Genomic DNA, 25,339 nt, shown 5'->3' with positions numbered 1-25,339 from the left:
ACTGGGGAGTTTCATCTCATTAGGCATAGCGGTGAGCTCTTAAAGGTCTAAAAGATTACATGAAATGATTTTGGTACTAAACTAATATAATGTGATGTGATGAGGTTCAGAAATACAGTGGTTTGGGGGGATTCTTACAGTTTGGTTTTTTGCCATTTTCACAGTCACAAACTTATTAAATGCCTTCAGACAGACTTTTGTATCTGTTTAGTATAGATTGAAGTTATGTCAAACAGCAATATGAAGCTATCTTTGCTCAATTGTGGAAATCTATGGAATGAAATAAACAACAATAATGAACCAGGCATCCAGAAAATGAGCAACACTAAGCAAATAAACAAAATTTTTTATTTTATTTAAATAAGGCAGCATGTAAAATACCAGCATGAACCAAGTAAAAAAAAGTCTGAAGATGTCAAAAGAAAAAAGAAATTAAATCTGATTATGTGAGCTGGATAAATGACGGCAAATGAATGGAAAAATAAGTAAGGCAGCTGAAAGTCCAGATATATAAAAAAGTTGAAATCTGAAAAGCAAAATAAGCTACAGAGCACAAATGAGGCGTTATGTGAACCAAACGGGGGCCGCTGCCAACACTTGAATGCCAACACTTGTTCCCAGAAAATGAAGCAGATCTTAAAAAATTTGTGGAAAGTATTCTGTAACGTAAAAATAGAAGTAGTAGTAGTCTGCTCAGCTTTCCTTTGCTATTTGCAGTCATGTTCACGGACATTTACTTTCCTTAAGCTTCAGGTGGCTGACCTTGGCTGCTGCGTCTTCAGTTATGTCACTTCTTAAGATAGACAGACTCCATTTGTTTCGTTCTTTTTTTGACCAGTCATCTACCAGTCAGGACTCATTGTGAACACTTCCTGTAGGGACTTGTCTTTTTATGCATTTCAGTGTTTAGCTGTGAGCCGAACTAAAAGCTTTGACTCTGTATCAAATGGTTCTTATTGTTTTCCAATTACAGCGAGGATGCATCCTAAGTAGGAAGAACAAAAACGTAGTGCTAGAGTCTGTAATTGATGCCACTAGCTGATACATGCTGGCATGAGGCTCTGGTCTAACCTTCTCAATTAGTCCTTGGCTGCTTGTTGTTCCTCTTGGTTTGGTGCCACTTTGCTGTCTTTGTCCTTCGTCTTTATCGCCGGTCTGAATAGTCTAAAAAACTTTAAACGTCATTCATGATTTTCACTTTGCCAACCCTCGCTAAGTAAAATACCTTTTCCTTTTTTTAACACATGGGATTCATTGACTTAATTTATAATAATGCTAAAATCTGTTTTTAACTACATCAAAGTTTATATTTTCTTTTCCTTTCCTGTCTGGAGTGTTTACAAAACTCCTGAAATGTTCCAGCAAAGTGTTAAAAGACAGTCATGGTTAGTGTCAAACTTGGCCGCGTCTATCAATTTACCTGATTGTCTAATCAGTATAATTGGATTAGCCAAAGCCTCCACCACAAATGACGCTGGAGCAGTGTGTTGGTAGCTCAGTCGTTCAGAGACAGTCCGATGAAAGTCCTGCTAGGAACGCCTGCTGTTGAGATAGATGTTTCCGCTCTGTTTGTGAGTATTTTTTAATTAGATGATTAGATGAGCTAGATTTTTAAATTAGAGTGAAAGGATTTAATTTCGTCCTGCTGCTGTGAGACCGTACGATACTGTGATTTTAAAATGAATTCTGCTTTTTAATCACAACACTTTTTATTCTCTGTTTCAGGGCAGGGTGCTGTCCTGTGGGATGGATGACGCCCAAGAGCAGGACCACTACGAGGAGCGCCTAAAAGAAGTTTTTAACAGTTTCGACACCAGCGGCTCTGGTTCTCTCAATCCAGAAGAACTCACTGAGCTCTGCCAGTCTCTGCACCTGGATGATGCCACGCCGGCCCTGCTCCACGCTTTGGTCCAGAAACAGGACCAGCTCACCGCCAGGGTACGTTTAAAAGTGCTATATAAACTTTTAAAAGCATTGTGAGTCCTGTGTTTGTCAGATGTTGTGTTATTTGGTGCTTCGCAACTTTTGAGGTCAAGTTATCTGCTCAGAAAAAATGTATTTGGAAGATTAAAATCTTTCCTTTTCTCTGGTGAACATGTGAGTTGTGGCCTTTTGGCTTTCCTGTGCACAGAGTCCTCTCTGTGCTTTGAATTCGGCAGACGCCTGTGTTGAGCCACTCCAGCTCTCAGATCTTTTGTGTCTCCAGGCTTTCTGGTGCTTTGTTAGCTGTCTTGTTGAGGAGAAAATGTGCTCCCATCAACCCTCATCCCAGGTGTCTGTTGTCAGGACAACCAAGCCGGCTAATCACCATTCACAGATGCGTTTCTTTGAGGGTTCAGCATGTGGAAATGTACGAAATAGGAATTGCCCAAATCTGTACAATTGGACTCCAGTTTATATTAAATGCATTGTAGGTTCTGTGCACCTACAGGAGATTTCTTCTGGATTGAGCTATATATTGCAAACTGCTTACCTCTGCACTTTTACGTAAAGTTATTTGTATATAAGCGTGTGGACAGACGGATGGCTATTGTCTTGTGTGGGCGGGGTTAGCAGAGGGGCCAGTGAACTTAATTGCCTCGCCACAGCATCCAACAATAAAGTCAAAAAAAAAAAAAAAAAAGGGAGAAAAACCCCCACCTAAAGCCGGCAGCCGCCAGCACAAAGAAAATCACCATATTCAGGGTTAGCAGCTGTTGATTCTTGAAGTGTGACCTTCCCTCCACCCAGACGCCCAGGGACACCCAGCCTCCACCCAGCACACACAGGGAATTACATCCAGTCAAAGGAATTTCATGAGCTTTATTTTCTTATTGAAGCTGCACATACTGAACATTGCTTGCATTTCATACGAGGAATCCTCCTTTTTGTATTTGTTGTTTCAGGTTGATTTTGAACAGTTCAAGGATGCACTGATTCTGGTTTTGTCATCAAGCATCGAACCACCTCAAGCCGAACAGGAGACCCTGCCTAAACCAGGTAAAGATTAGATTCTGGCATCGCAGGCACTGTGAACCCGTATCATCAAGCATAACCTGTTGTTTATGTCAATATGACTTTACCTTAAGAGACCTTTCCCATTCAACAAGTCATCCAAGCAGAGAGAAGGTGGCTGTGTGAGCTGAATAAGTGGATCAGTACCCCATGCAGAATCAGCAGTAAATCTACATACAGAGCCAAAAGCACAGGCCCAAAGCCAATTAGCTGACAAGTTTAGCTGTTTGCAACATCATGGTTGGGCCACTGGCATGGTTTGTTTATTTTATGGGGCTAGTAGCACAAAGAGTGGTTTTACACTTTTACACACAGAAAAAAAATTAAAAGTTTGTGTGAAATGAATATTTAAAGAGACTGTATGTGGTGCAAGATACTGGTGTTAAGAGAAAGTGTGTGAAATGTGATCCGCATCAAAGTAAATACGACGCTGTCAGTCTTTATTGACAGTGAAGCCTGAAGTCTGTTTGACTTACAGCTACAACGAAACTCTCAGCTGTCAAGCTGTAGTTTAATTTCTCTTTCATCAAAACAAACGGGAACATGTGACTTTTAGAGAAGCTGCTGCTGCTTGATGCAATGGCAAATATTAGTCATTGGTCAGTCGTTCTATATTTAATCACATCCTCTGTTGTCTGCAAATTATGTAATGGCATTTCTTTTTAAAGCTCTGCAAGGACATATAACTCAAAGTTTTATGTAAGATTCATTTGGCAGGGACAGTTTATATATTTTTAGTTCACACCTACAATGTAAATATGTTGAGTTGAGTTAGTAGAGGGTAGTTTTCATCTGTAGTCCCTGGACAGGAAATAACTTTAGCCAAGCACAATGAAAAGAAAAGAACTATAAATAGCACATAATTAATAGCAAAAAGTGAGTAAAAGCAATGTCCACAATAGAGTCTGATAGTGAGGAACATAGAAGCTGTAGATTTAGTTATGGGTACAGCTCTGGTGTTGCTTGAGTGAGGTGTTTTTAGAGGTGTTTTTTTTTTTTTTAAGTGTGTTAAAGAGTTTTACAGGCTCTTATGTGTATGTGGAAAGTGGTTTTACAGTTTCTTTCTCTCATTTTGATCCTGTCAGATTCTCCTGAAATCCAACCAAAGTTTGTGAAGGGCAGTAAACGCTATGGCCGGCGCTCAACACCGGAGTTCATAGAGCCTATTTCTGACTTTTCTGAAGTTACGAATGCAAACCTCGCGGAAGGAGAGGATCTGGAGGATAACTATGACTCGGCTGTTCCTAGGAAGCGTGAGGTAAGACTGATGTTCTTTTTAAGGTGTGTTTTTTTTCTAGCTCCTGTGTGCACCTCCCTAGACTCACTGATGCCATGCTTATCATCTGCTGTCCTTGCGTGTACTGCATTTCTCGGCATCCACAGACTAGCAGGGAGGCGTTATTCTTAGCTAATCAGCTTAGTGGCATGCAGGGCAGATCCTAAAATGAAATGTAGACACTTCAACTCAGGATTCACAAGGCCTTTTCATTGCATAACAACATAGCACTGTCTTTAAATAACACTGTGAGCATAACTACAGTTTAATTAGCCTCAGGTATAATCAAGATGTAACTGTAATGTTTGAGTAGTGGCACATGGTGTTATTCACAGTTTAATGTTTCATGTGTCGGCTGAACTGTCGATGTCAAACTGAACTTTGCACCGACTGTATATAGGGAGGCAGTGATGTGGTCGTCAAGGTAACAGCACAGTGTTTTAGGAATTTATTTCATCATGTCCAAACAGAAAAGAACATTCAATAGGTGAAGCTAAGAGGCAGGTGCATATTGTAGTGTTTGTCAATGCTTTTAAATCTTCTCCTTTTTATTATTTTTCTTTATTTGAGCCTCACTTTGTTTAGTTTACAGTGGCTTAAATGCAACATGCGTCTATGTCACAGTTTTGTAACGTTAATTCAGTCATGGTTAGTCATGGCACAGCTGAATACACTCTGTATGGTTCCCCCTGGTTGATCTTCTAGATCCTTGTCGTGGATAATCCTGCTCTCACTGCTGACTCTATAGACATATGTAAGAAGGCCTAAACTCACACTTTCCATGACCTATGACAGAAATCAAGATGGTACATTTCTGGTAAAGTAGTGCTGAAACAATAAGTCTATTTTATAGATTAGTAACTGACAAAAAAGCAAACCATAGATTTTGATATTACACAAATTATTAAGACAAAATACCAAATGTGAGGATTTTAATTTTTTCTCATTTCTTATATGACTGAATATTCCATACATTTAAGTTTTGGTCACAATTCCTTTTTCACAGCAACTATTTTCTTGTCATAGTGGGAAAAGCACACGTGTTACTAATAACCTTAACAATGACTCTGCTCTATTCAAGCCTTGACAGTGTGACAGTGAGGCAGCCTGCACAATACAAAGACCCTGAAAGCAGTGCAGTGAAATGGATTTGTCCATAATGATTTTCTTTTTTTTTATTATTTACACCTGTGCTTTTCACACTGTGACATGTCAAAATGACTTCTATGGAAGGTCTGTTTGAGGTGTTGCAACCAATTCTTTTTGGTTTGATGAAGAGCAAAGAGTCAGTTTTTGTTAAGTTTTGAGATTTACCAACTGCTGCAGCCTCAGGAGGACAACAGGTTAATTTCTCTTGCAGATGCAGATGTTTTAAAAAAGCTAGAAACTAATCTCAAACGTGAATGTGCTGCAGCATCATTAATGAGGACAAAGACGGTCATGAAATGGAGTAATGATGGCCGACCGCCTCAGTTTGTGCATGGATGGATGGACGTGTTAATATTCTGTGTATTGTCTGCATCCACGACTCCACCCCAGATGCCCAGCGCCAAGGCAAACACTATTGGAGACATTGAACTGAAGCGTGTCTTGGTATTGAGTAATCTAGGTTGCGACAATACTACAATGTCCGGCATGGGGACCAGCAGATGGGGATGGGTCAGGGGGCTCTGCCACAAGAGACTGCAGGCATTGGTGCTTTGGGAGGAGGAGGGGGAGAGGAGCTGTGACAGAGGAACAATGAGCCCCACTACCCCCACCCTCATGGATGCCTATACACCCATGTATCAAAACGCCACTTGCAGAATCCCATCTGTTCTTCATTCCCTCACTGTTTGCTTCCCAAACAATAGGCGGCCACGCTGGGTTGGCTCACAGTGGGTCACACATCACTAAACTTCACTTTCTTTTATATTCCCTGACAAACAAACAAACCCAAAAAAGAAACCCCACAAAACTTCTACTTCCTACTTCCTCAGATTTTACTTTAAATGTTTTAAAAAGTCTTGGTTTGTGGTTTGAAATGATATTTTAAGAATGTCATCTTTCTTGAGCAAGAGTTTCATTTTCACCAACTTCTGAATTTATTTATTTATTTATTTATTTTAACTTTGTACAAACTTTTGTGCAATTTTGGCATAAAAATCATTCTGTTGCACATCTGTGGGTGGAGGGAAAAAAGGGAAAAAAATAAGTGTGTCACACATTTTGTCTATTAAAACGACCATTCCTGATTTGCCCACTGACGCTCCCTGGGGCCCGTGCCATCACAAAAGCTCTCTTGTGCTTTTTGTTAACCACTCGAGCCCCCGTCGTACCCAGCCTCAACCATGTCTAATTTACAAACATGTGTGAACTTATAACCAGCTGATTATCACATGAGAAAATTGGGCAGCAGGATTTTTGTATATGGTGATTTTCACACCAGATGAGTTCTTTATATTTAGAAATTTTAAAACCGAAGCTAAAGAAGACCTACTTGGATTAACTGTTAGTAATTGATTATGGGGTTTTTGTGATATTAATCTTAAATTCTGTGTCTCTCAACAGCGCTGGAACATTCATGAAACAAGCTCAGAGGAGTACGAGGCAGAAGGTGCGTCAAATGTTGCAGTATTTTCAAAAACTTTCTTTGTAGATGTTTATCACAAAATACTGACAGTCTCTTACTTTTGCACGTAGGCCAGATGCATCTCTGGAACCCCGATGAGCCGAGCACCCCCCGGGGATCCATCGCTCCCCTGTCAAGCCGCTTAGAGGAGAGGCTGCATGAAGCCTGTGAGGATTTGGCGATATCGTGGGACGGATTTGCTGGTCACTCCGAACTGCTCACTCTATGTGAATACCTAGGGTTGGAGGTGAGATAACGACTGAGAAGAGAAATTACACCTTGACTTCAGTGCAGATTTTTCATATTTGACATCTGATGGCTCTGAATTAATGTGGTTATAGTTTATTAATGTAAAAGTAACTATGCATTTTTTGAATTGCCTGCATTCCTTTGTTTTTCCATTGCTCTTTCTCACCACCTCAATACATGGATTATACACACTTTGTTGCTGGATTACATTCATTACTCATGTAAGATTTTAAAGGAACTGCGAGCTTAATCACCTTCATATCATCCTGAGAAGTTCAAATGACAAAAATCACACACTGACACATATGCAGGGTAAATAAGATACTTGTTCTCATTGCTTCTTTAAAAAAACTATGCTTTTTTTCAGATAAATGGGGAGATGCTCCAGAGTCTAACCGGCGACGGAGTGACGAATGTTCAAGAGTTTGTTTCCAGGATTGTAAACCTCAACAAACCCCCCACGCCATCCGCCTCCACACCTTACAGACAGCTCAAACGACACCACTCCACTCAGGTGAGCCCTTTGGTTGCAGAGCGCTGCTAGGTCACAAGATGAGGGGCAATTTCCTTGTTGTTGAATAATATCTACTAATCAGTGAAATATTTAATTGATTTTTGTATTTTAACATTATTGAAGAGGGTGGAAAAATAGTTTTAGTCTATTAAAATGTTAGTTGATCTGTATCAGAGAAATTGAAAGCTACATAGATCTCACCAGCTTAAAATTTACATACTGAGATTTGAAATTCCTCCAGTTTTAAGACAGTCTTTCCTACTTACAGCCATTCGATGAAGGAGGCCGTAGAATAGCTACCCCCTCTGCCCTGACCGGCACCATCGGCATGCGTCTGTTCTCCACCCTTGATGACGGTACCGGTTACACCCCTGTCGAATACATCTTGGATGCCTGGATGGAAGAGGGAATTGAAAACAGCACTGAGATCTTAGAGGTGACGTAATCAGTTTTATTTAATTTTAATTTGTATGTTTTTAAAAATGAACAGATAATGACACAGGAGCCAAAATAACAGCATTTATTGTATGTTATTCAAATTGTGAAAATCAGAAAAGAATTGAATGAAATATTCACAAAAAAACATCTAATTATTTTTTGCAGGCCTTGAATTTCAACCTCGATGGAAAACTGAGTCTTGGTGATCTCACCATGGCACTTGAAAACGAGCTACTTGTTACTAAGAATGGGATTCACCAAGCGGCACTGGCGAGCTTTAAAGCTGAGATCAGATATCTCCTGTGAGTATGAGTCATTGCTCTAATGCAGCTCAGTTACATCATAATACTTTTTAACATTGGTTTAATATATTTGGAATAATTGTAGAACATCTGATAAGTCTGAATTAAAATAAAATCAATACAACCTACATCATGATTTATATGTGTTGTAATTTTTTGTGGGTAAGTCTTTGTTCCATTATTGTTTTCTGTTTGTTTTTTCCTGTCAGAGAGCGTGTCGACCGAGAACTCAGGGAGAAAGAGAAAATTCGATCTGACCTGGAAAAAGCGGAGAAACTGAAAACACAGCTTGCCACTGAGGTGGATGAGCATCACTCTGCAATCGAGCACACAAATAACCTTAATCTCAGGTAACCTTTTCCCTGGATTACAGCAGATATGCCTGCCTGCTGTTTGTGCCTTTTATCACAGAAAGAGGTCTCAGTGCAATAATTGTGCAAAATATTTGACCTATTCAACCTCATAGTGCATTGATGGAGACTTCAGTATTTTCACATTACACTTATACATATATACTGTACAGTGCTTTTTATCATCTTTTTTTCTTTTAACTACAATATACTGCCTTGAAGAAATTATTGTATAAACTGTAATAGTATTTATGAAGTATAAATGCTTTTAAATATAATAATCATCATCAGTCAACATGATGAGGAGAACCTGAATAATTGTATTCAGTATGTAAACCTTACGTTCTGTATTCTCTGTGCCTGGATGTCTGCAGGAAGCTCGAACAAGACCACAGAGAGAAACTGGCAGTAGTGCGATCAGAGCTGATGACAGAGATGGACCAAATCCAGCAGCAGGCGGGCCTGCAGCGGGAGGAACTGGAGGCAGAGATCGAGAAGATCAGGGAGGATGAGTCTTTTCTCCGAGACCATCTCTCCATCTCTGTGAAGGTACCAAAAACAGTTGTGGTGATAACATTTGGTGAAGTTGGAAATGTTACATAATCATATGTATGTCCAACATGAAGAAATGGTTAATGATTGTAAACATAATTGTTGTTTTGTATCTATTAGGAAAACAGGCGTCTTGAGATGGAGCTGCTGGACAGCACCGAAAAACTAGTGGACGCACAAAGCCAAATTACAAAACTCCAGACGAACATTGACAGCATTATGAAAGAAAAGGTACAGAGACATTTCTATTACTATTCAATTCTAAAATACAGACTTAATCTCTGGGGGATTTAATTTTTTATTGTTTTTAGTGGGGGGTTTTCTGCTCTTTTTTTCTTTGGGATATGATTTTCAGATTGATTTTGGAAGTCTACCTACATTTCTCCGGCGTACAACCCTTTTTGTTTGTATCTATGTCTTTATTTCATGATTTCTCAGCAAATAAACTAAACTGTTGTATGATCTCATTCTTTAGTTTGGTGATTTGGACCCCAGCAGTGCAGACTTCCTTCTTCAGGAGGAACGTATTAAACAACTACGGAGCGGCTATGAAGCACAGTATAGGGTAAACACAACAAAACCACAAAGAGCACAAAGCTTTTCTTGCATGTTTGTGTTGTCAGATAACTAGTTTTCTTTATTCTTTATATTCATATTTACCTCACATTATTTATTTACAGGAACTGCAGGATCGTATTGATGAGCTGCAGTCAGAGTTGCAGGAGTTTCACAGCCTCGGTCGAACTCAGTCCTGCCACAAACCTCTCTCTGAAGAGCTGGAGAGTAAAAGCCCCGGCATGGAGTCTGACCCAGGTAAGCCTGATTAATACTTATTAAACTCAAACACAAAATTCTCATTAGCCACCAACTTATACAATAGTTGTTTTTTCAGGCCTCGGTTCAGAGGAGGTTCAACCTTTTAGCATGAGCCTCGATGCAGAGATGATGCTGGAGCAACTAAAAGAGCAACATCTTCATGAAATGGAGGAGTTGCGAAACCAGCTTGAAAGAAAGGTAAGTACCAGTACACCCATTATATTTCACTGGGTTACACAGAAATGCATGAATTATAGTGATTAACAACAGCATCAGGGAGACATGCGGATATAATATTTTTGTGAATTGAGATAAGAGATGGCATTTTGTTCATTTGAATATTGATATGTATATTTTTTAAACTTTGACTTAATTTCTGGTCCTCTACATTCTTATTCCTACAGATCAGTGAATTCGATGAGATGGTCGATAAGCAGAGGGTGACCCACGAGGAACAGAAGGCTAACTTGGCCCTCCAGTACCAGCTGGAGGTCCAGGCTTTGAGGGAGGAGATGGTCGGCATTCAGAGCCACGAACAGGAGCTCCAGAGCCAGCTAGAGCAGGCGGAGCTGGAGCGGACCTGTCTGGAACAGAAGCAGGCCGAGGAGAGGGAAGAGCTTGAGAAGTTGAAGGAGGAGGAAGTGGGAGCCCTCAAACAACAGCTGGAAGAGGCCCACAGCCACGCTGCAGAACTGGAGGAGCAACTGAAGTCCCTCGAAGATCAGCAGGCTTCGACAAATGAAAACCAGGTCACTGAGATGGAGGAGCTGAGAAACCAACATGCCGTTCAGATTAAGACACTGGAGGAAAATGTGGGGCTGTTTGAAGCCAGACTGGAAGAGGAGAGACAGAAACTGCAGGAAGAAAAGGATGAGTTAGAAAAGAGATTGTTAGATGATTTTGAAAGCGAGAAGGGATTATTAAAACAAAGCCATGAGGATGAACTGAATGTCAGACTAGAGGAGGAAAAACGCAGGTTTGAGGAAGAGCGTGATGAGATTGTGCAAAGAATGACAGAGGAGTGGCAGAAAGAGAAGAGTCAGCTGGATGAGCAGAATAACGAGACTCTGCAGGTGTTGCTGGAGGAGGAGATGTTGAGACTTGTCAAGGAGCAGGAAGAGAAGGAGAGCGAGCTCAGGGAGCAGTGGGAGAGTGAACGAGCTCAGCTTCAGTACAGTCAGGAGGAAGCTCTGCTCGACAGAGTCCTCCAGGAAAGGTTGCAGTTACAAGAGGAGTACGAGCAGAGGGAGAAGAAGCTGAAGGAGGAATGGGAGAGGCAGAGGTTGCAGCTGGAGGAGGATTATGAGGGGATGCTACAGGAGAGGCTAAATGAAGATAGAGAGAAGCTTGAGGCTGAGAAAGAGGAAGTGGAGAAGAGAGTAGCATGCTTGATAGAGGAGGAGAAAGCTCGCCTTGAAGAGAGCCATCAAGCGGCCATGCAGGAGCTGACCACCAAACACACCGAGGAGAGGAACACCCTCAGCAGCATGTTGGACAAACTACGAGATGACTTCAGTCAGGAGAGGTGAGACTTGAGACTTACTTTTATTCATGTCAAAATTAAGTTATCAATACAAGTTTTAATAGTTCTGAAACATGAATTATTTACAGGAATGGTTACTTAATAATACTTATTCACTCTCTAGCCAAAACTTAAATGAGAGGATTTCTACCACTCTGTCTGTCTGTTTAAATATGAATCTACAGCCAGCAGATGCTTAGTTTAGCTTAGCTGGAAATGGAGGGCTAGCCTGGCTCTGTCCAAAAGTAAAGAAATCTGCTTACAAGTGTCTCTAAAGCTCACTTATTAACTAACAATTATTAACAAGCTCTTTTCATTTAGTTATTTATTTTTGAGGTCTATGCGCAGGACTATTTATTGGCCTGTTGCAGGGACCTCCTGGAGTTTTGTCTGTGAAGTTTGTTTGTGTGATTGGGTCTGCATACTAATTCCATACAGTATATCCTGAAAACTACTGATCACAGTATAGTTGGCCACATTCCAGCTGTAGCTTCATATTCAGTGGACAGATATGAGAAAGTTATTAATCTTCTCATTTAAAGCAAATAAGCCAATTCCAAAATTTCAAATTGTTTCTTTAAAGTAAAATGCTGAAAAAGTAAGGTTTATTTTTTCTGAATTTTCCATTTTTGCTGTACTAATGATAGTTCCAACCTTGCTTCTGTAACAATCATTGAATAACCACGTACAGGAGGGAGATCGAGGTCAGCTTCTCCCAAAGAATCAAAGAAGTGGAAGAACGTTTCTCAGGTGATCAAGAATGTGTTGCACAGCGTTTTCAGGCCGATGTTTTGAAACTGGAACAGCACTACCAAAGTGAGCTGAAGGCGATTTCTGAAAGCCACGTCGAGCAGAAGCTCCACTGGGAGGCGGAGATGCAGAAGGCTGTTGAAAACGCTGAAGCACAAAGAAAAGTGATGGAGGAGGGCATGGAGCAAGAAAAAGAGAGCCTGAATCAGGAGTGGACCAAAGAACGACTTGAGCTGGAAAGTGTTCACAAGGAAGAACTGGAAGCACTGGTGACGAAGAACCAGCAGCTGCAGAATGAACTGGATAACTTAATAAGCATGGCCCAGACTAAAGAAATAGAGCTCAGTAAGCAGCTAAATGATCTCCATAACAGACTTCAGGACAGCCTGCAGACCAAAGAGGAGCTTATGGCTCAGTCTGATCAGAAAGCAGTGGAGGTCGAACTTTTGCTTAATCAAACTGTGGAAGATTTTAAAGCGGAGAGAGCCGAACTTCTGAGTACCCAGTCAGAACTTGAAGGAAAATACAACGAGATGCTTACAATTTCTGAGAAGCAGGCAAGAGAGAGGATCGAGCTGTTAACTGAGCGCGATGACATGAAGATGAAGATCGAAGAGCTGGAGATGCTTCTCAAACAGGCAGCAGTGGACTTTGATCTGGAGAGGAAGGAGCTGCTGGAACTTATATCCAGTCTTGAGGAAAAGTTAAAGGATAATCTTGAGAATGCCGAAAAGACAGAAACGGTTGAATCAAATGAGACGGAGGAGGTGTTAAACACTGAGGAAGAACAGGAAACATGTTCAGCTCCCTCTGAAACCTGTCTAGATGATGATACTCTTGCCGATTTCAATCAGGAAGTAGTTTGTTTGTCACAAGATGAATCAATTGTGGTTGAAGAAGATGTTAAAGTAGAGATAATGGACACTCCTGATGCAGTGGATGAATGTCCTGAAAATATCCAAAATGCTTCTAGTGGTGATGATAAAGACAACATCCCAGAAATAAAGATAGAGGACACGGAGTACCAAGAACAGGCTGATGAAATTATCATGCAAGATCAGATGACTATAAACAATGAGTCACAACCTGAAAGTATAAATATTGTTAGCGAGGGATGTGATGGTCATGAAGAAGAGCCCTGTAACGACCACAACCCAGAATCCTCCGTTCCAGGCGAAAATCATTGTGGTGATGCTGAAAATTTGGAGAGTGACGAGAACAAAAAAGAAGCTGTTTCCTGTGAAGTTGAAGAAGTTGTCTCATCGCTCGAGGCCGTTGAAGGTGAAGATGAGGAGACAACAGCTGGTGAGAATAGTGTTGCTTTTGAATCATGTGAAGAGGAGAACAAACCTCAAGATGTACCAGCTTTGGACTGTGAAAGCCCTTCCCATGAAGACGAGCTGTGTCATGAGACTGTGGTTGATCCCTCAGCGCTGGGAGAGACAGGTGACCCGTATGAACCGTCTCCAGAGGACGCTGAGGATGAACTGGGACGTGAAATCGAACTCGTTTGTGATTATTTAACCACCGAACTGAAGGATGAGCACTCTGACTGCACACGTGATTGTCTGGAACTGCTGGATGAAGATGTTGAGCGTGAGCACGAGGACTTCCCTCTCTTGAAACTACAGGCTTTGTATAACACTTCCACAGAGGAGAATATCCTCCTAAATGAGAAGATTTCTTTGCTTCAGCAGAAAGCTGAAATTCTAGAAAATCTTTTGGCTCACAACAATGAAAAGATCAAAACTGGGCACCAAGTGTTGGAGGAGAACTACAGCCTCAAAGTCAAAATGCTGCTGTTAATGGAGCACATCAAAGCACAGGAGCTAAAGACCCTAAAAATGATGGATCTTGAGATTAGATATGAAGATTGCGTATGTGAAAATGCCAAACTAAAGGATCAAAACGGCGAACTAGAAAAGAGGGTTTGGACCCTCGAAAGCAGGATGAACATGATCCACGATTACCAAGATCAGCACACTGCACTCGTGGATGAGATCAGCAGGATGCGAGAAGAGAACAGTAAGCTGTCGGAGTTGTTCGGTGACTTGGAGAGGCAGGAAGACTCGCCTTCGGCCGTGCGCACAGACACCGAATCCCCAGAGAGCCCATCAGAGGAGGCTTTCCTGGATCTGAACAGCCAGGCGGTGACCGGCCTGCAGGACTGCTGCGTGGAGTTTGAGATGCAGAACACCAAACTCCGTAAAGCCATCACAGAGCTGCAGGACAAGTCGCTGACGTTAAATGAAACGACACAGGTCCATAGGTAATGTGGAGAGAAAAAAAACTAGGATCCTGTGTCTGCAGTGGCCTGTGTTATCCCAACTGCTCTTGTGCTTGTTCAGTAGCACTCCTTTGTTCCCAAGCACGACCGTAGTGCTGTTGCCCTACCTGTGATTAGGCTCCTAATGCTCCTTAACCTTTGTGTGATTATCTTGAAACACTTGTGACTTTGCTGCTTTGATCCCTTTATAGATCACTGAAAGTTCAATGTGTGTGTGTGTGTGTGTAAGTGGTAGAAGGTATTAAGCTTTAAATTGATGTGTTGCAAAGAATTTCTTACCAATGTTGATTTTTACGTCATCCCACTGAATTATGAATGTGTTTTCTGAGAATTACACTCTTTACTTATTACAAGTTTTGTCTTTATTAGATCGGAGGCCAGTCGTCTCGCTGAAGAAAACCTCGTCCTCAGGAAAAAGATTGCCACGTTGAAGGAAGAGGAATTGAAAGAGTCCCAGGAAGAGATGATGTGAGAAGCAGCACATTGAATTGAGGAATAATCATGTGAATTTCATCTTGTAAAGATTTGACGTTGACTTTTTTTTTTTTTATTATTGTTAAATTTTAGGCAGACTTTGGAGCACTTTAAAAAGGAGAAGATAGCGGCTAAGAAGACAGCACAGATTTTCAAGAAACAGGTAAATGTGACTTTATCATTAAAAAGTTCCTAAATATAATTTTCTCTACATTCATTCAGCTAATGTATCTCCCCTTCCTCAGGTTGTAGAGCTGCGTTCACAGAGCCAACAGCTGGAGGATGAGAAAGAGATGCTGTCAGACAAAAATGCAGAAAATATTGCCGATATGGAGAAGCTAAAACACCAGCTGGCCGAGCTGATGAAGGAGAATGAAAGGAGGGAGGCGTTTTCCTCTGACGAGAAAAACAAGGTAAACTGTGTGTTTTGTGACAGATTCGTGGTCGTCATGGTGTCGTAGCAAGTAGTTAATCAGTGGTTCTTTTGTGTTAGCTGGCAGCTTGTGTGTCTGCTCTGGAGGCAGAATTGACCAAAGCTCTGGAGGACTCTGCACAGCTGGAGGAGAGGAATACCCAGCTGTCACAAGAGCTCTCTGACCTCAGAGAGAAGGTGAGCATCACGTCAAGGGCACTTTAACGGATCGAGTATTAACCACATCAAGCACGCAAAAAGCATTAACACCTCCTCCTCTTGCCATGAAATGACGTGCTGAATCCAGGCGACCTTCAATGATGAATTAGAAGAACTGTTAAAAGGTTTTTGTCTTTGAGGCAGCCATGATCTACTGGGATATATCTGTGTGATAAAGCATTAGTGGTAAAATCCTATCAAGAAAGGATTTTCCCATTACAATTGAAGTCATCCTCTTGTTACTAGGTGCTCAAAGCTGACTCAATGGAGAATCAGCTCAGCCATCTGTTAGATGAGAGAAACAGTGTCGGGAAAGAGACTCAGGGCCTCCGCAAGCAGCTAGCCAAAGCTCAGGAGAGGGTAAGAGTCCGCCGTAACCTACAGAATCCTCTCTTTGTCAGATAATAAGATCTCTCTCTCTCTGCATGTCGTAAATCTATGATTTTTTGGCTTGAGTAAAACAGCTTTGAAATTCTTGCAGACTACCTGAAAGAAGGCCTTCATCAGACTGACTTTATTTTGAAATTAAGTTGTAGTTATTTTTCTCCAGGTAAAAACAGCGGATGAAACTCTTCAGGCTGTGAACCATCAAAGTTCTCGTTTTAAGTCAGACATCCGTGTTCTGCAGCAAGAGAGGGATTCCCTCAAACACGATGTTACAATGCTGCACAAACAGCTGCAGAATGCTAATGATAAAGTAAGACATGTTTTTATTTCAGTGACTTGGCGGACGGTCAGAATTTGTCCCAAATGTCCAGTCAAGGAAGCACAATATTGAAAATCTTCTGTCTTCCGTTCATCACAGAACCAAGTTTTGGAGATGGCGTTGCACTCGAGCGGTCTCCAGAGTCAGACCAAGAGGCTGTTCAGTGATGAGATGTCTCAGCTGAAGGAACACGAGCAGCAACTTCTGAGGCAGGACAACGACAGGCTTCAGGCAGAAGTGCAGCACATCAAAGGAGACCTCGTGCAGTCCAGAGAAAAGGTGACATTTTAATAATAAGTTAATCCTACCTTTTCATATTAGTAGTGCCCCTTTTATCTCTGTCACTTATCTGTAAGTCCGTTATTTTCTCTCTGTAGATGCGACAGCTGGATGCCACCATCCTGTCCCTGAAGCAGCACAAACACACTCAGTCCTCGCTGGTGAAGGTCTTGGAACAGGAAAACGCCTCTCTGAAGCAGGAACTAGAAGCACAGAAGGAACTGACCAAGGTAAGAGCTGCATGAATCTAACCAGATAACTTTGCTGCTGCTGCTGCTCTGTGTCCATATGTGGTGTCTTGTTGTATTCTTATTTCTTTCTGTGCTTTGGTTTCAGGGTTGTGAAGCTGGTGAAGGACACACAGACGTGGAGAGCCTGCAGCAAGAAAATGAGGTGCTCAAAGCCCAACTGGCCCGACTGTCTACTCAGCTTCTAGAGGTACCACATTAGATTTTACACAATTTATTTAAATAGGGCATTGGTTTTCATGTGTAGAGCACTTTTAGCCCGGTATATTGCATATTGTTTTACTTGTATCTTAAATAGTTTTTAATTGTTTTAAATGTTCTTATATCTCAGTGAAGTACTATCTAAATGTCTTTATATTGTTGTCTGGCCCTCAATATAATTATATTAAATATGAAATTAAGACTTCTCAATAGGAGTTCATTATTTAAGTGGAAAGTCATTATTAATAACATGTAAATTTACTTCATGCTGTTCATATTTCTCTTCCAGCTAAGTTATATTTCTTTTGCTCTTGTGTTTTTTTTTAAACTTTCAGACATTTCAGGCTCAGTTGGTTGGTCTTCTGCCTCCGTCGCCTCACAGGATCCCCAGGGGACAACATCGTGGTGAAGATGCAGACAATGTGCAGGTACGATACAATACAAAACCTTCACTGTTATCAGGTCAAATATATAGAAATATGAGCTAAATGAAAGATGTGTATCTAAATTCTTACATGTAAAGGATTAAAAACTTTGAATTATCATTTAAAAATGAACAAATGAAGCGCTCCCTAATGCTTTTACAGTTAGTATGTTTGTCCACTTTGAGATTACATGGAGCTGACATTTAGCACGGTTTGGTATTTCATTCATCTCCTCACATTTTTCTCTCAGCCATTTCTCTGTTGCTGTATCACAGTCATTTGTCACACTGGTCATACCTTCGTTATTAATGGCTACAAGAAGGGAACAGTGAACTACATCTCATGTTGGATATACTATGAGATATATAATGGGAGTTAAAATAGAAAAAACACCCATTGCATCTCTGTCACTTTGGTTTTTCGAAGGTGTTTTTTACTCAATTCAGGTGCTTGTAGATTGATTTTAAATTAGTTTTTTGCTTTTTGAAATTTGCTTCTTGACTGTTATCATAATTAAATTGTCATGAATGGAGAAGAAAAGCAATAAATTACCAAAATTTTCATTATTACAGCAAAAACATTGAGGATAAATTGCTTAAAGGTTTGTAAATTCTCAAAACACCTGAGCTGAGTGACACTTTTCCTTTTTCCATTACCTTTTTATTTTCTATTTGAATGCTGGGTTTGCTGTGCTCCTCGTCCTGGCGCCTCTCGCATATCTTTCATCTTGGCGCCTGTCTGTCCTCATCTCTTCGTGTCGCGTGTGTGTGTGTAGAGTTTACTTTCTGGGTTTGGTATTTAGCCTGTGGTACCTGTGTGTCTGTTTGTTGTGTTTCACTGTCTTTATTTAATTTTCCATCTCGGGACTGAAGTTTTAGTTGCTGTGGTGTCGTTTCTGGGTGTAGTCCTGGTGGCTGTTATTTTCCATTTGTCACCTTTTGCAGAGTCATATTGCACGAACCTCCATCTCTCAACACTAGATGTAGCTTATCCAGGTTTATCTGTAAATGGAGCTAAATACACATCTGACGTGTATTTAGCTTTCTATTTGTAGCATGACACTGCAACTCATCAATAGGTGACCATGACTGTAGTGGAGGGAGGATAAACATGACTAAACTCACTTTTTCAGATCCCATTTAATATAACAGTTGAATTACTATACTAAACTATAACTATTCACTTATTATTAAGATTGATGTCAGTATAGAATTAATGAGTTGTTTTACTTTTGTGTCTGATCATTTGCATGATGTGTCCCTAATTAGATTATTCAGACATATTAATGAACAAGCCAAATATTTTGATACACACGCTGTCAGTATCTAACAGCTTACATAGTGTCCCAGGAGATAGATATATAACTAAGGCATTTAAATAAAAAGATTCAAACACATCGTCTCACATAGATTTTAATATAATTTTATATAAATATTATACAAAGTGTAAGCACACATATCCCAAATACATAAAAATCTATATAACCAATTAATTGCATGTCTTATTATAGTCTGTGATCCATAGAAAGTGTTTATAATAAGTAGTTTTTTCTTCTATTAAGCTCATAACATGTTCACAAACTATTAAAATTAATACCATTTGAGGGCCTCTCAAGAGAAGGATTTTTTTTTTTTTTTTAAATAGTCAAAATAAACACAACGCAGACATTTAGACATTTAGTTGGATCCTACATTTCCCAGAATGCATCTGATTTAGCATCCGATGACATCATCAGGGTTCTGTTTGTTTAGACTTTGGAGGGGTCCTCAACACCTCAACATCCACCGAAAACATTTACAACTATTTTCTTCTTTAAGTCTTTAATACAAGTAAACTGAACTTCATGTGTAAAATATGTGAAATGGCCCTTTTAATCATAGAGCTGTATAAAGTGGGATCTCATAATGATTTTTAATGCATTAAAAGATATGATTAAATATTATATATAAACATGAAATGAATAAATATAGATACAATATGTAATATATAACCATGAAATTGTGATTATAGTCTAATTAATTTTAGCTTATTATTTGATTGGCTGTCCACTTATTCAGTCCAACATCTCAGCCAGTCACATGACCAGCTCTGCCTGTTCGTCTTCAATGACAAAAACTTAATAATGAAAAGTGGCTTTTTGTCTTACTTTGTGCAACCAGCAGTCCAAAACCTCAAAATATTATATTTACAGTAAAGTTAAGACCAAGAAAAGCCACAAATTCTCACTTTTGAGAGCCTTGAAACGAGTGAATATTTGAATCTATATCAAAGTAGCTGCAGATAAATTTAGTCATTGTAATTATATAAAAATATATTGGTTTATCTCATAATGTCATGGTTATATTAAATATAAACAGTCTGTGTCCATTCATTAGATTATTTATTTCATAATGTTTAATTTGTTTAATATTGAACACACATCTCCATACATAAAAAGAAGCGTGTTAGCTAAGCAGGCTTGCGTAGTATTGTAGTGTATCTGTAGGATCAGAGGAAAGGGTGGAGCTCTGGTGAAGTGTACCTGCCTTTTCTCTCCAGGGGGCGATGCCGGAGCAGCGGGCGGCTCACGCAGACAGCTACCGGCGGATCGGTGGATTGTAACACCAGCGTCTTTTCCCTGCTCTCCACTTTTTTAGCCTCTTTTTTCCTCCTCAAAGACTGCTCGGCTCAGTCCTGCTCTTCCTCTGCTACGTTCGGAGCGATAAATTGAGTATCGCAGTATAAACGCCAGCGTCACTGCATCCTTATAGGAGACTGTGAACTAATGTGATGCCTGATTGGAAAAGGCATGAATGTGTAATTGTATTGCACTGCTGCTAGGTGGCAGGAAAACACACAGAATGACTCCGGATGGTTTTCCCAATGGGATTATGATTAAAATACTGACACTATCATTAAAAATGTAAAGTTTGTCAGACATGCCATATCTATTGTAACATCTATATATATTTTACACACTACAGTACAAAAGTTTTCTTGTCTTGACAAACTTTTTTTGAAAGCAAATGCTCCGTGCATTTTGTAAAGGAAATATCTTGCTTGATTACAGGGAATCTTTTTTTTTTTTTTTTTTTTTTAAATGCAGGGTGTATTTCTGGGAATGTTCATTATGCACTTGTAGCATTTATCATTGTATGAGACAGGGTAAAATCCTCAGAGGCTGAATCTTGTGAGACAGTTTGCCTTATGATGATGATGATAATGAAGATGATGATGGAGGAGGAGGAGTGTTGAGTTGAGGCAAAGTTAGTGCCTAACAGCCTTCTGAGCCTTCTCTAACAATCAAAGCCGTTCCAACCTGTTGATATAAGCTGTTCCTGTGTCCAGTCAGGGGGCGTAAAGACGTTTCGTTAATGAAAGTTTTCAGTTTTTTTTGTTTTTTGTCTTTTATTGCCTGTATTTCTTACTCGACACTAGCTGAATGTTTCTTCAAGCTTCCTGTTGTTGTATGATTGTTCTGTTTGTTGTTCTTTGAGTCTTTGTGTCGCTTGCTGCACAACCAAAGTCAATCACAGCTTTTCTGCTTTTCTTTTCTTTTTTTTCTTTTTTTTCCTTTTCTTTTCTCAAACACGTCACTCAGCTGTTAACTCTAAAATGTTTATCTGGTATTTATTAATAGAAAAATCCACATGAACCGTTCCAGAGATGAAATCACTGTTTGTAGTGTGTCATTAGTATAAATGTGTCATCTATTATATCTGTATTTGGCTTTTGAGTCATTTAGTGATGCTTTTAAAACGACTCAAATGTATTTTATTATTTTTGTTATTTATTTTATTATAAACATGTTAGTGTTTATTTTATTTATGCATTAAATTATTTTTTGTAGAGGTATCTGGAATACATGGCATAATTTTATACCTATTTATATTTTATTTATTTTTTTAGTGTGTTGTCCTCTCCTTTTTTTTTTTAGAAATGTACCAGGCATCATTTAATGCAGAAATCAAGATAAAATAAAGTGTGTAGCTCACAAGAATTTGGTCTGTGTATATTGTGTGATTTTATTTTTTAGTTTATAGATCAGCTCAAATGCAAAAAAGAAAACCCCACCCATCAAATTCTATCATTTTATTGCATTTGGAGCAATTTGATGATATTGTTTGATGTCTTCTCAGCAGGATGACAGGGAGAGGAAGATGAAGAATATGGAGGAGCGAATGAGGGAAATTGAACTGTCGCTGCATAACGTCAAGCTGCTGCTCAAAGAGAAGGTTGCTCAGCTGAACGATCAGGTCAGTTCACCATCTGAAGAAAGAAAGTCAGCGTTGTCTCGGTTAGAAAAATGAAACCTAACAAAAATACTAAAAGTGCTAAAATCATAAATCTATGGGGGGTCTTATCAGAAGTTGTGATTCATTGTATTTTGTTGTAGTCTTTAAAGCCTCATTGAAACTAAACTTTAAAGGTTCATTTTAATCTTTGAGAGTTACAGTAATGATAAGTTAGCCAATATTCATAAGACAAACCCTTAAACTAAGTGTTAACTAATGAAAGAAAGATGTGTGTGGAAAATGATCATGTGGAGAGAAAAAAAGGTTAAATGACTCCATGTTCTCAGCACCTTGTTTCATTTCAGTGTGATCATCTTTGTACTAAAACCACAGCCTGTGTGACCATCCAAAACAAGTAGAGTCCTTATCAAACCATTACTGAATGTCAAACAAGCAAAAATGATCAATATATTTAACAAGAACTAAAAGGATTGGGTCACAGTGTTTCAAGTGTTTCTTTAAAACAGCAGTCAGGTACCAAAATAGACATTTAAACAGGTTTTATTCCCTGTAATCATTCCTCCTGTTCATACTGACCATTGAAAAAATCAGTTCTAAATGTATTTCAATGTATTTATTAAGAAGTTTATCTGAAGATAATATGAGGCTTCAGCCATCTAAGTTTGTCTTTTTGGTTACCCTGTAAAAAGAGAGCAGCATTGACTAGATTTGACTAATTTTGACAGCTGAAGCTTCATATTAGCTTCAAACTAACTAAATATATTTTATATTGAAGGAGGACTTTGGATTTTGTCCCCCATCATTTACATTATAAGGATATGAAGGATCTTCTAATGGTCAGTATGAACAGGAGGAATGATTACAGCAAGAAAAACATGTCAGTGTTAACTCAGGCACCGGACAGAGTTTTAAGACAGATTTGAAAAATGTGAACTTCTCCTTTAAACAACTTGCATAAATTACCTCTTTGGAGGTAAATGTGGAACCATCCCAACTAAACATCATAGCATCATATAAAATACCAACTCATCACTGGACTCTCAGGAGAAAGTAAAGCATAGCTCCAATAAGTTTCCCTTCCTTGAGAAGTGGGTCAAGGTTTCCCTCTCTTGGCGGAAAATCAACTTTGTGAATGCCAACAACAGAGAGTGGGATCATCACAGTGAGCGTCACTGAAGTGAAACGTGGCAGGATAACTGAGGTCTGCTTTTGTGTTCACTAAAAGTGCTTCATATAAACAGTTAGACGAGATTCCCTTAGATGTGGTTTTTAAAGAATTGAGGCCAAGATGTGTACAATTAAGAAAATGTTTCTAAATGACTGTAAACATCTTTATCTCTGCACTGCAATTTCTTTACATATCAGCCGACACGTGTCAATACAGATCTGACACAAGCTAACATTTTGGCCAGTTAAGAGTAACCGATACCAAATGAGGTTTAAATTAGAATTATAAAAACCTTTTAATCACTGAACCTCTCTGATTTTTCTTTCTAGCGTCACAAGAACGGCAAAGCAGACGTGCTGATCAAAGACCTGTACCTGGATAACGCTCAGCTGCTGGAGGCTCTGAAGGTATCCGAGCAGCGGAAGAAAATGGCAGAGAAGAAGAACTACCTACTGGAGGAGAAGATCTCCAGCCTGAACAAGATAGTACGAGACCTAAACCCAGCACCCCTTCCATCGCTATCTTACAACTTTAAATGCTCGTAATGCATCGCCCCAAAAGTCCACCATTGACTTTTAATTCTTGCAACTAATCCAGCCAAATGCACACAAAACACATGGTTATCGGCTGGCATGTTAGGCTTAAATTTATTGAGCTGCACACCCATTATTTTTTATTCATTTATTTTATCCTAAGCAATAATCAGCTCATGTTGTGTTGGACCTATGAGGACCCAAATGTGAAGCTATTGTAAAGAAAACACGTGCTATTTTACTGTAAGTTAAAAACATTTTAAGTATTTTTAAAAGTGACTTGTAAGTGAGTAAATATTTTACCATGACACTATATTTCTCTTTTCAGAGAGGAAAGCACTACTACTACTTGTAAAACTGACACTGAAGTGCACTTTTTATATAAGTGTTCTTTTGTCCGCGTTGTCAAAGAGATTAGTTGTGTTAATCTGTCAGTCACTTCCTTCTCGAGCCCTTATGTAAACCCGTCTGTCAGTGGTTATTCATGTAAACAGAAAAGGCAAATAATCTGGTGACCTTTTCTGAAGTGTTTGCTTTAATGTGACAAACTGTACCTTATGTTACACTTTATATGTCTGTGAAGAGGCAATACTTGCTATTTAAATACATTCGAGTCAAATCTATGATCTGTTGCAATATTTAAAGTGTCAATATTTAAAGCTGCATTTGCCATCATGAATGTCTTTGAAGATTTTGTATTTGTATTTTGCTGCAAAGAAAGCACTAAAGTTGAGAACAGGGTAATGATTTCTGTTACATGTATAAGTAATAATAATAATAAAGAAGACTACATGCATCATGTTTGATTGACTATATACTTACTCCATCACTGTTCATACTTGGGCTACTTGGAACTAGTTTACACTACTTTATATACAGTTAGATAGTTTATTCCAGTGGTTCCCAGCCTAGGGGTCGAGCCCCTCCAAAGGGTCAGCATATAAATCTGTTGGGTCGTGAGATGACTAATGGGAGAGGAATAAACAAAGCTCTGATACACAAATCTGTTTTCAGTTTTTAGGCTTTTTCCTCTCTTTAATTTTTGGTTTAAATATTTAATCATTTGCACATTTATTGAAATTAAACCAAGTAAGAAGTTTAGAGGGAAAATCACTATTTGGTGGAGCTGTGTGAAAACCACTGGTTTCATCTTTAACAATGTGTTGTATTTTAAAAGTAACTAAAGCTGTCAAATAAATAGTAGTGAAGTAGAAAGTACAATATTTCCCCCTGAAATGTAGCGGAGTGGAACTGTGGTTCTCACACTTTTTCACGTAAAGAACCCCTAAACTACACAAATTAGGCCATAGAGATTAGACCATACGATTTAGTCCCAGGGTCTCTCATAGGATCAGATCTTTGCTTTTATGTGTTTCATTACAAGAAGTGGGCTACATGAAACACATGTCCAAAATAGTCATACATTCTGTCATTATTTTACTCATGGAGGGAATTATAGTGAAAATAAATGATTCCAATTTTTGCTTGGGACCCCTCTGTAACCCCTGGAGGTCCCCGGACCCTAGTTTGACAACCACAACAATATGAAGTCAATATTATGACTCAAACCATACACCACAGTTAAAAAAGACTAACGCTGCACATGAACAACAGTATGCATGAGTGTTTTTACCATACTATGTAAATCCCAGGAATATTTCATATATTTATATCTCAGTTTTTCTGCACATTGCAAATTTATTTTCATCTCTATGAGGATATAAATGTCAGGAACATTCACGTGTATATCATCTCAGGAACTTCTGTATATTGCACAT

General features: G+C 39.3%; 1 protein-coding gene across 1 annotated transcript; it reads left to right on the top strand.

The window, feature by feature from the left end:
- The first annotated feature begins 1,728 nt into the window (after positions 1–1,728).
- LOC128375147 (ninein-like) lies at positions 1,729–24,221 on the top strand. Its single transcript, XM_053335421.1, has 29 exons — positions 1,729–1,938; positions 2,886–2,979; positions 4,080–4,252; positions 6,821–6,866; positions 6,953–7,128; positions 7,498–7,644; positions 7,913–8,080; positions 8,248–8,384; positions 8,594–8,734; positions 9,109–9,283; positions 9,407–9,517; positions 9,762–9,851; positions 9,967–10,099; positions 10,179–10,300; positions 10,507–11,627; positions 12,316–13,466; positions 13,629–14,643; positions 15,031–15,129; positions 15,229–15,298; positions 15,381–15,548; positions 15,629–15,745; positions 16,013–16,126; positions 16,317–16,463; positions 16,572–16,751; positions 16,850–16,981; positions 17,088–17,189; positions 17,536–17,628; positions 21,747–21,860; positions 23,358–24,221. Exons 1-29 carry the CDS (start codon positions 1,747–1,749, stop codon positions 23,571–23,573), a joined length of 6,744 nt encoding a protein of 2,247 aa, XP_053191396.1. The 5' UTR covers positions 1,729–1,746; the 3' UTR covers positions 23,574–24,221.
- The last annotated feature ends 1,118 nt before the right edge of the window (positions 24,222–25,339 follow it).

This window comes from Scomber japonicus, chromosome 16 (assembly GCF_027409825.1).
Source record: "Scomber japonicus isolate fScoJap1 chromosome 16, fScoJap1.pri, whole genome shotgun sequence".
Lineage (NCBI taxonomy): Eukaryota > Metazoa > Chordata > Actinopteri > Scombriformes > Scombridae > Scomber > Scomber japonicus.
The sequence above is the reverse complement of the archived record's forward strand: the minus strand, read 5'-3'. Positions and strand labels throughout refer to the sequence as shown.

What these genes read in the sequence shown, in the direction of transcription:
- LOC128375147 (XM_053335421.1), top strand. Translation starts at nt 1,747, where the DNA reads ATGGATGACGCCCAAGAGCAGGACCACTACGAGGAGCGCCTAAAAGAA. An exon ending in TCTCTGACCTCAGAGAGAAG is followed by an intron (nt 15,746 to 16,012) that starts GTGAGCATCACG and finishes TCTTGTTACTAG; the next exon opens with GTGCTCAAAGCTGACTCAAT. An exon ending in AAGATGCAGACAATGTGCAG is followed by an intron (nt 17,629 to 21,746) that starts GTACGATACAAT and finishes TCTTCTCAGCAG; the next exon opens with GATGACAGGGAGAGGAAGAT.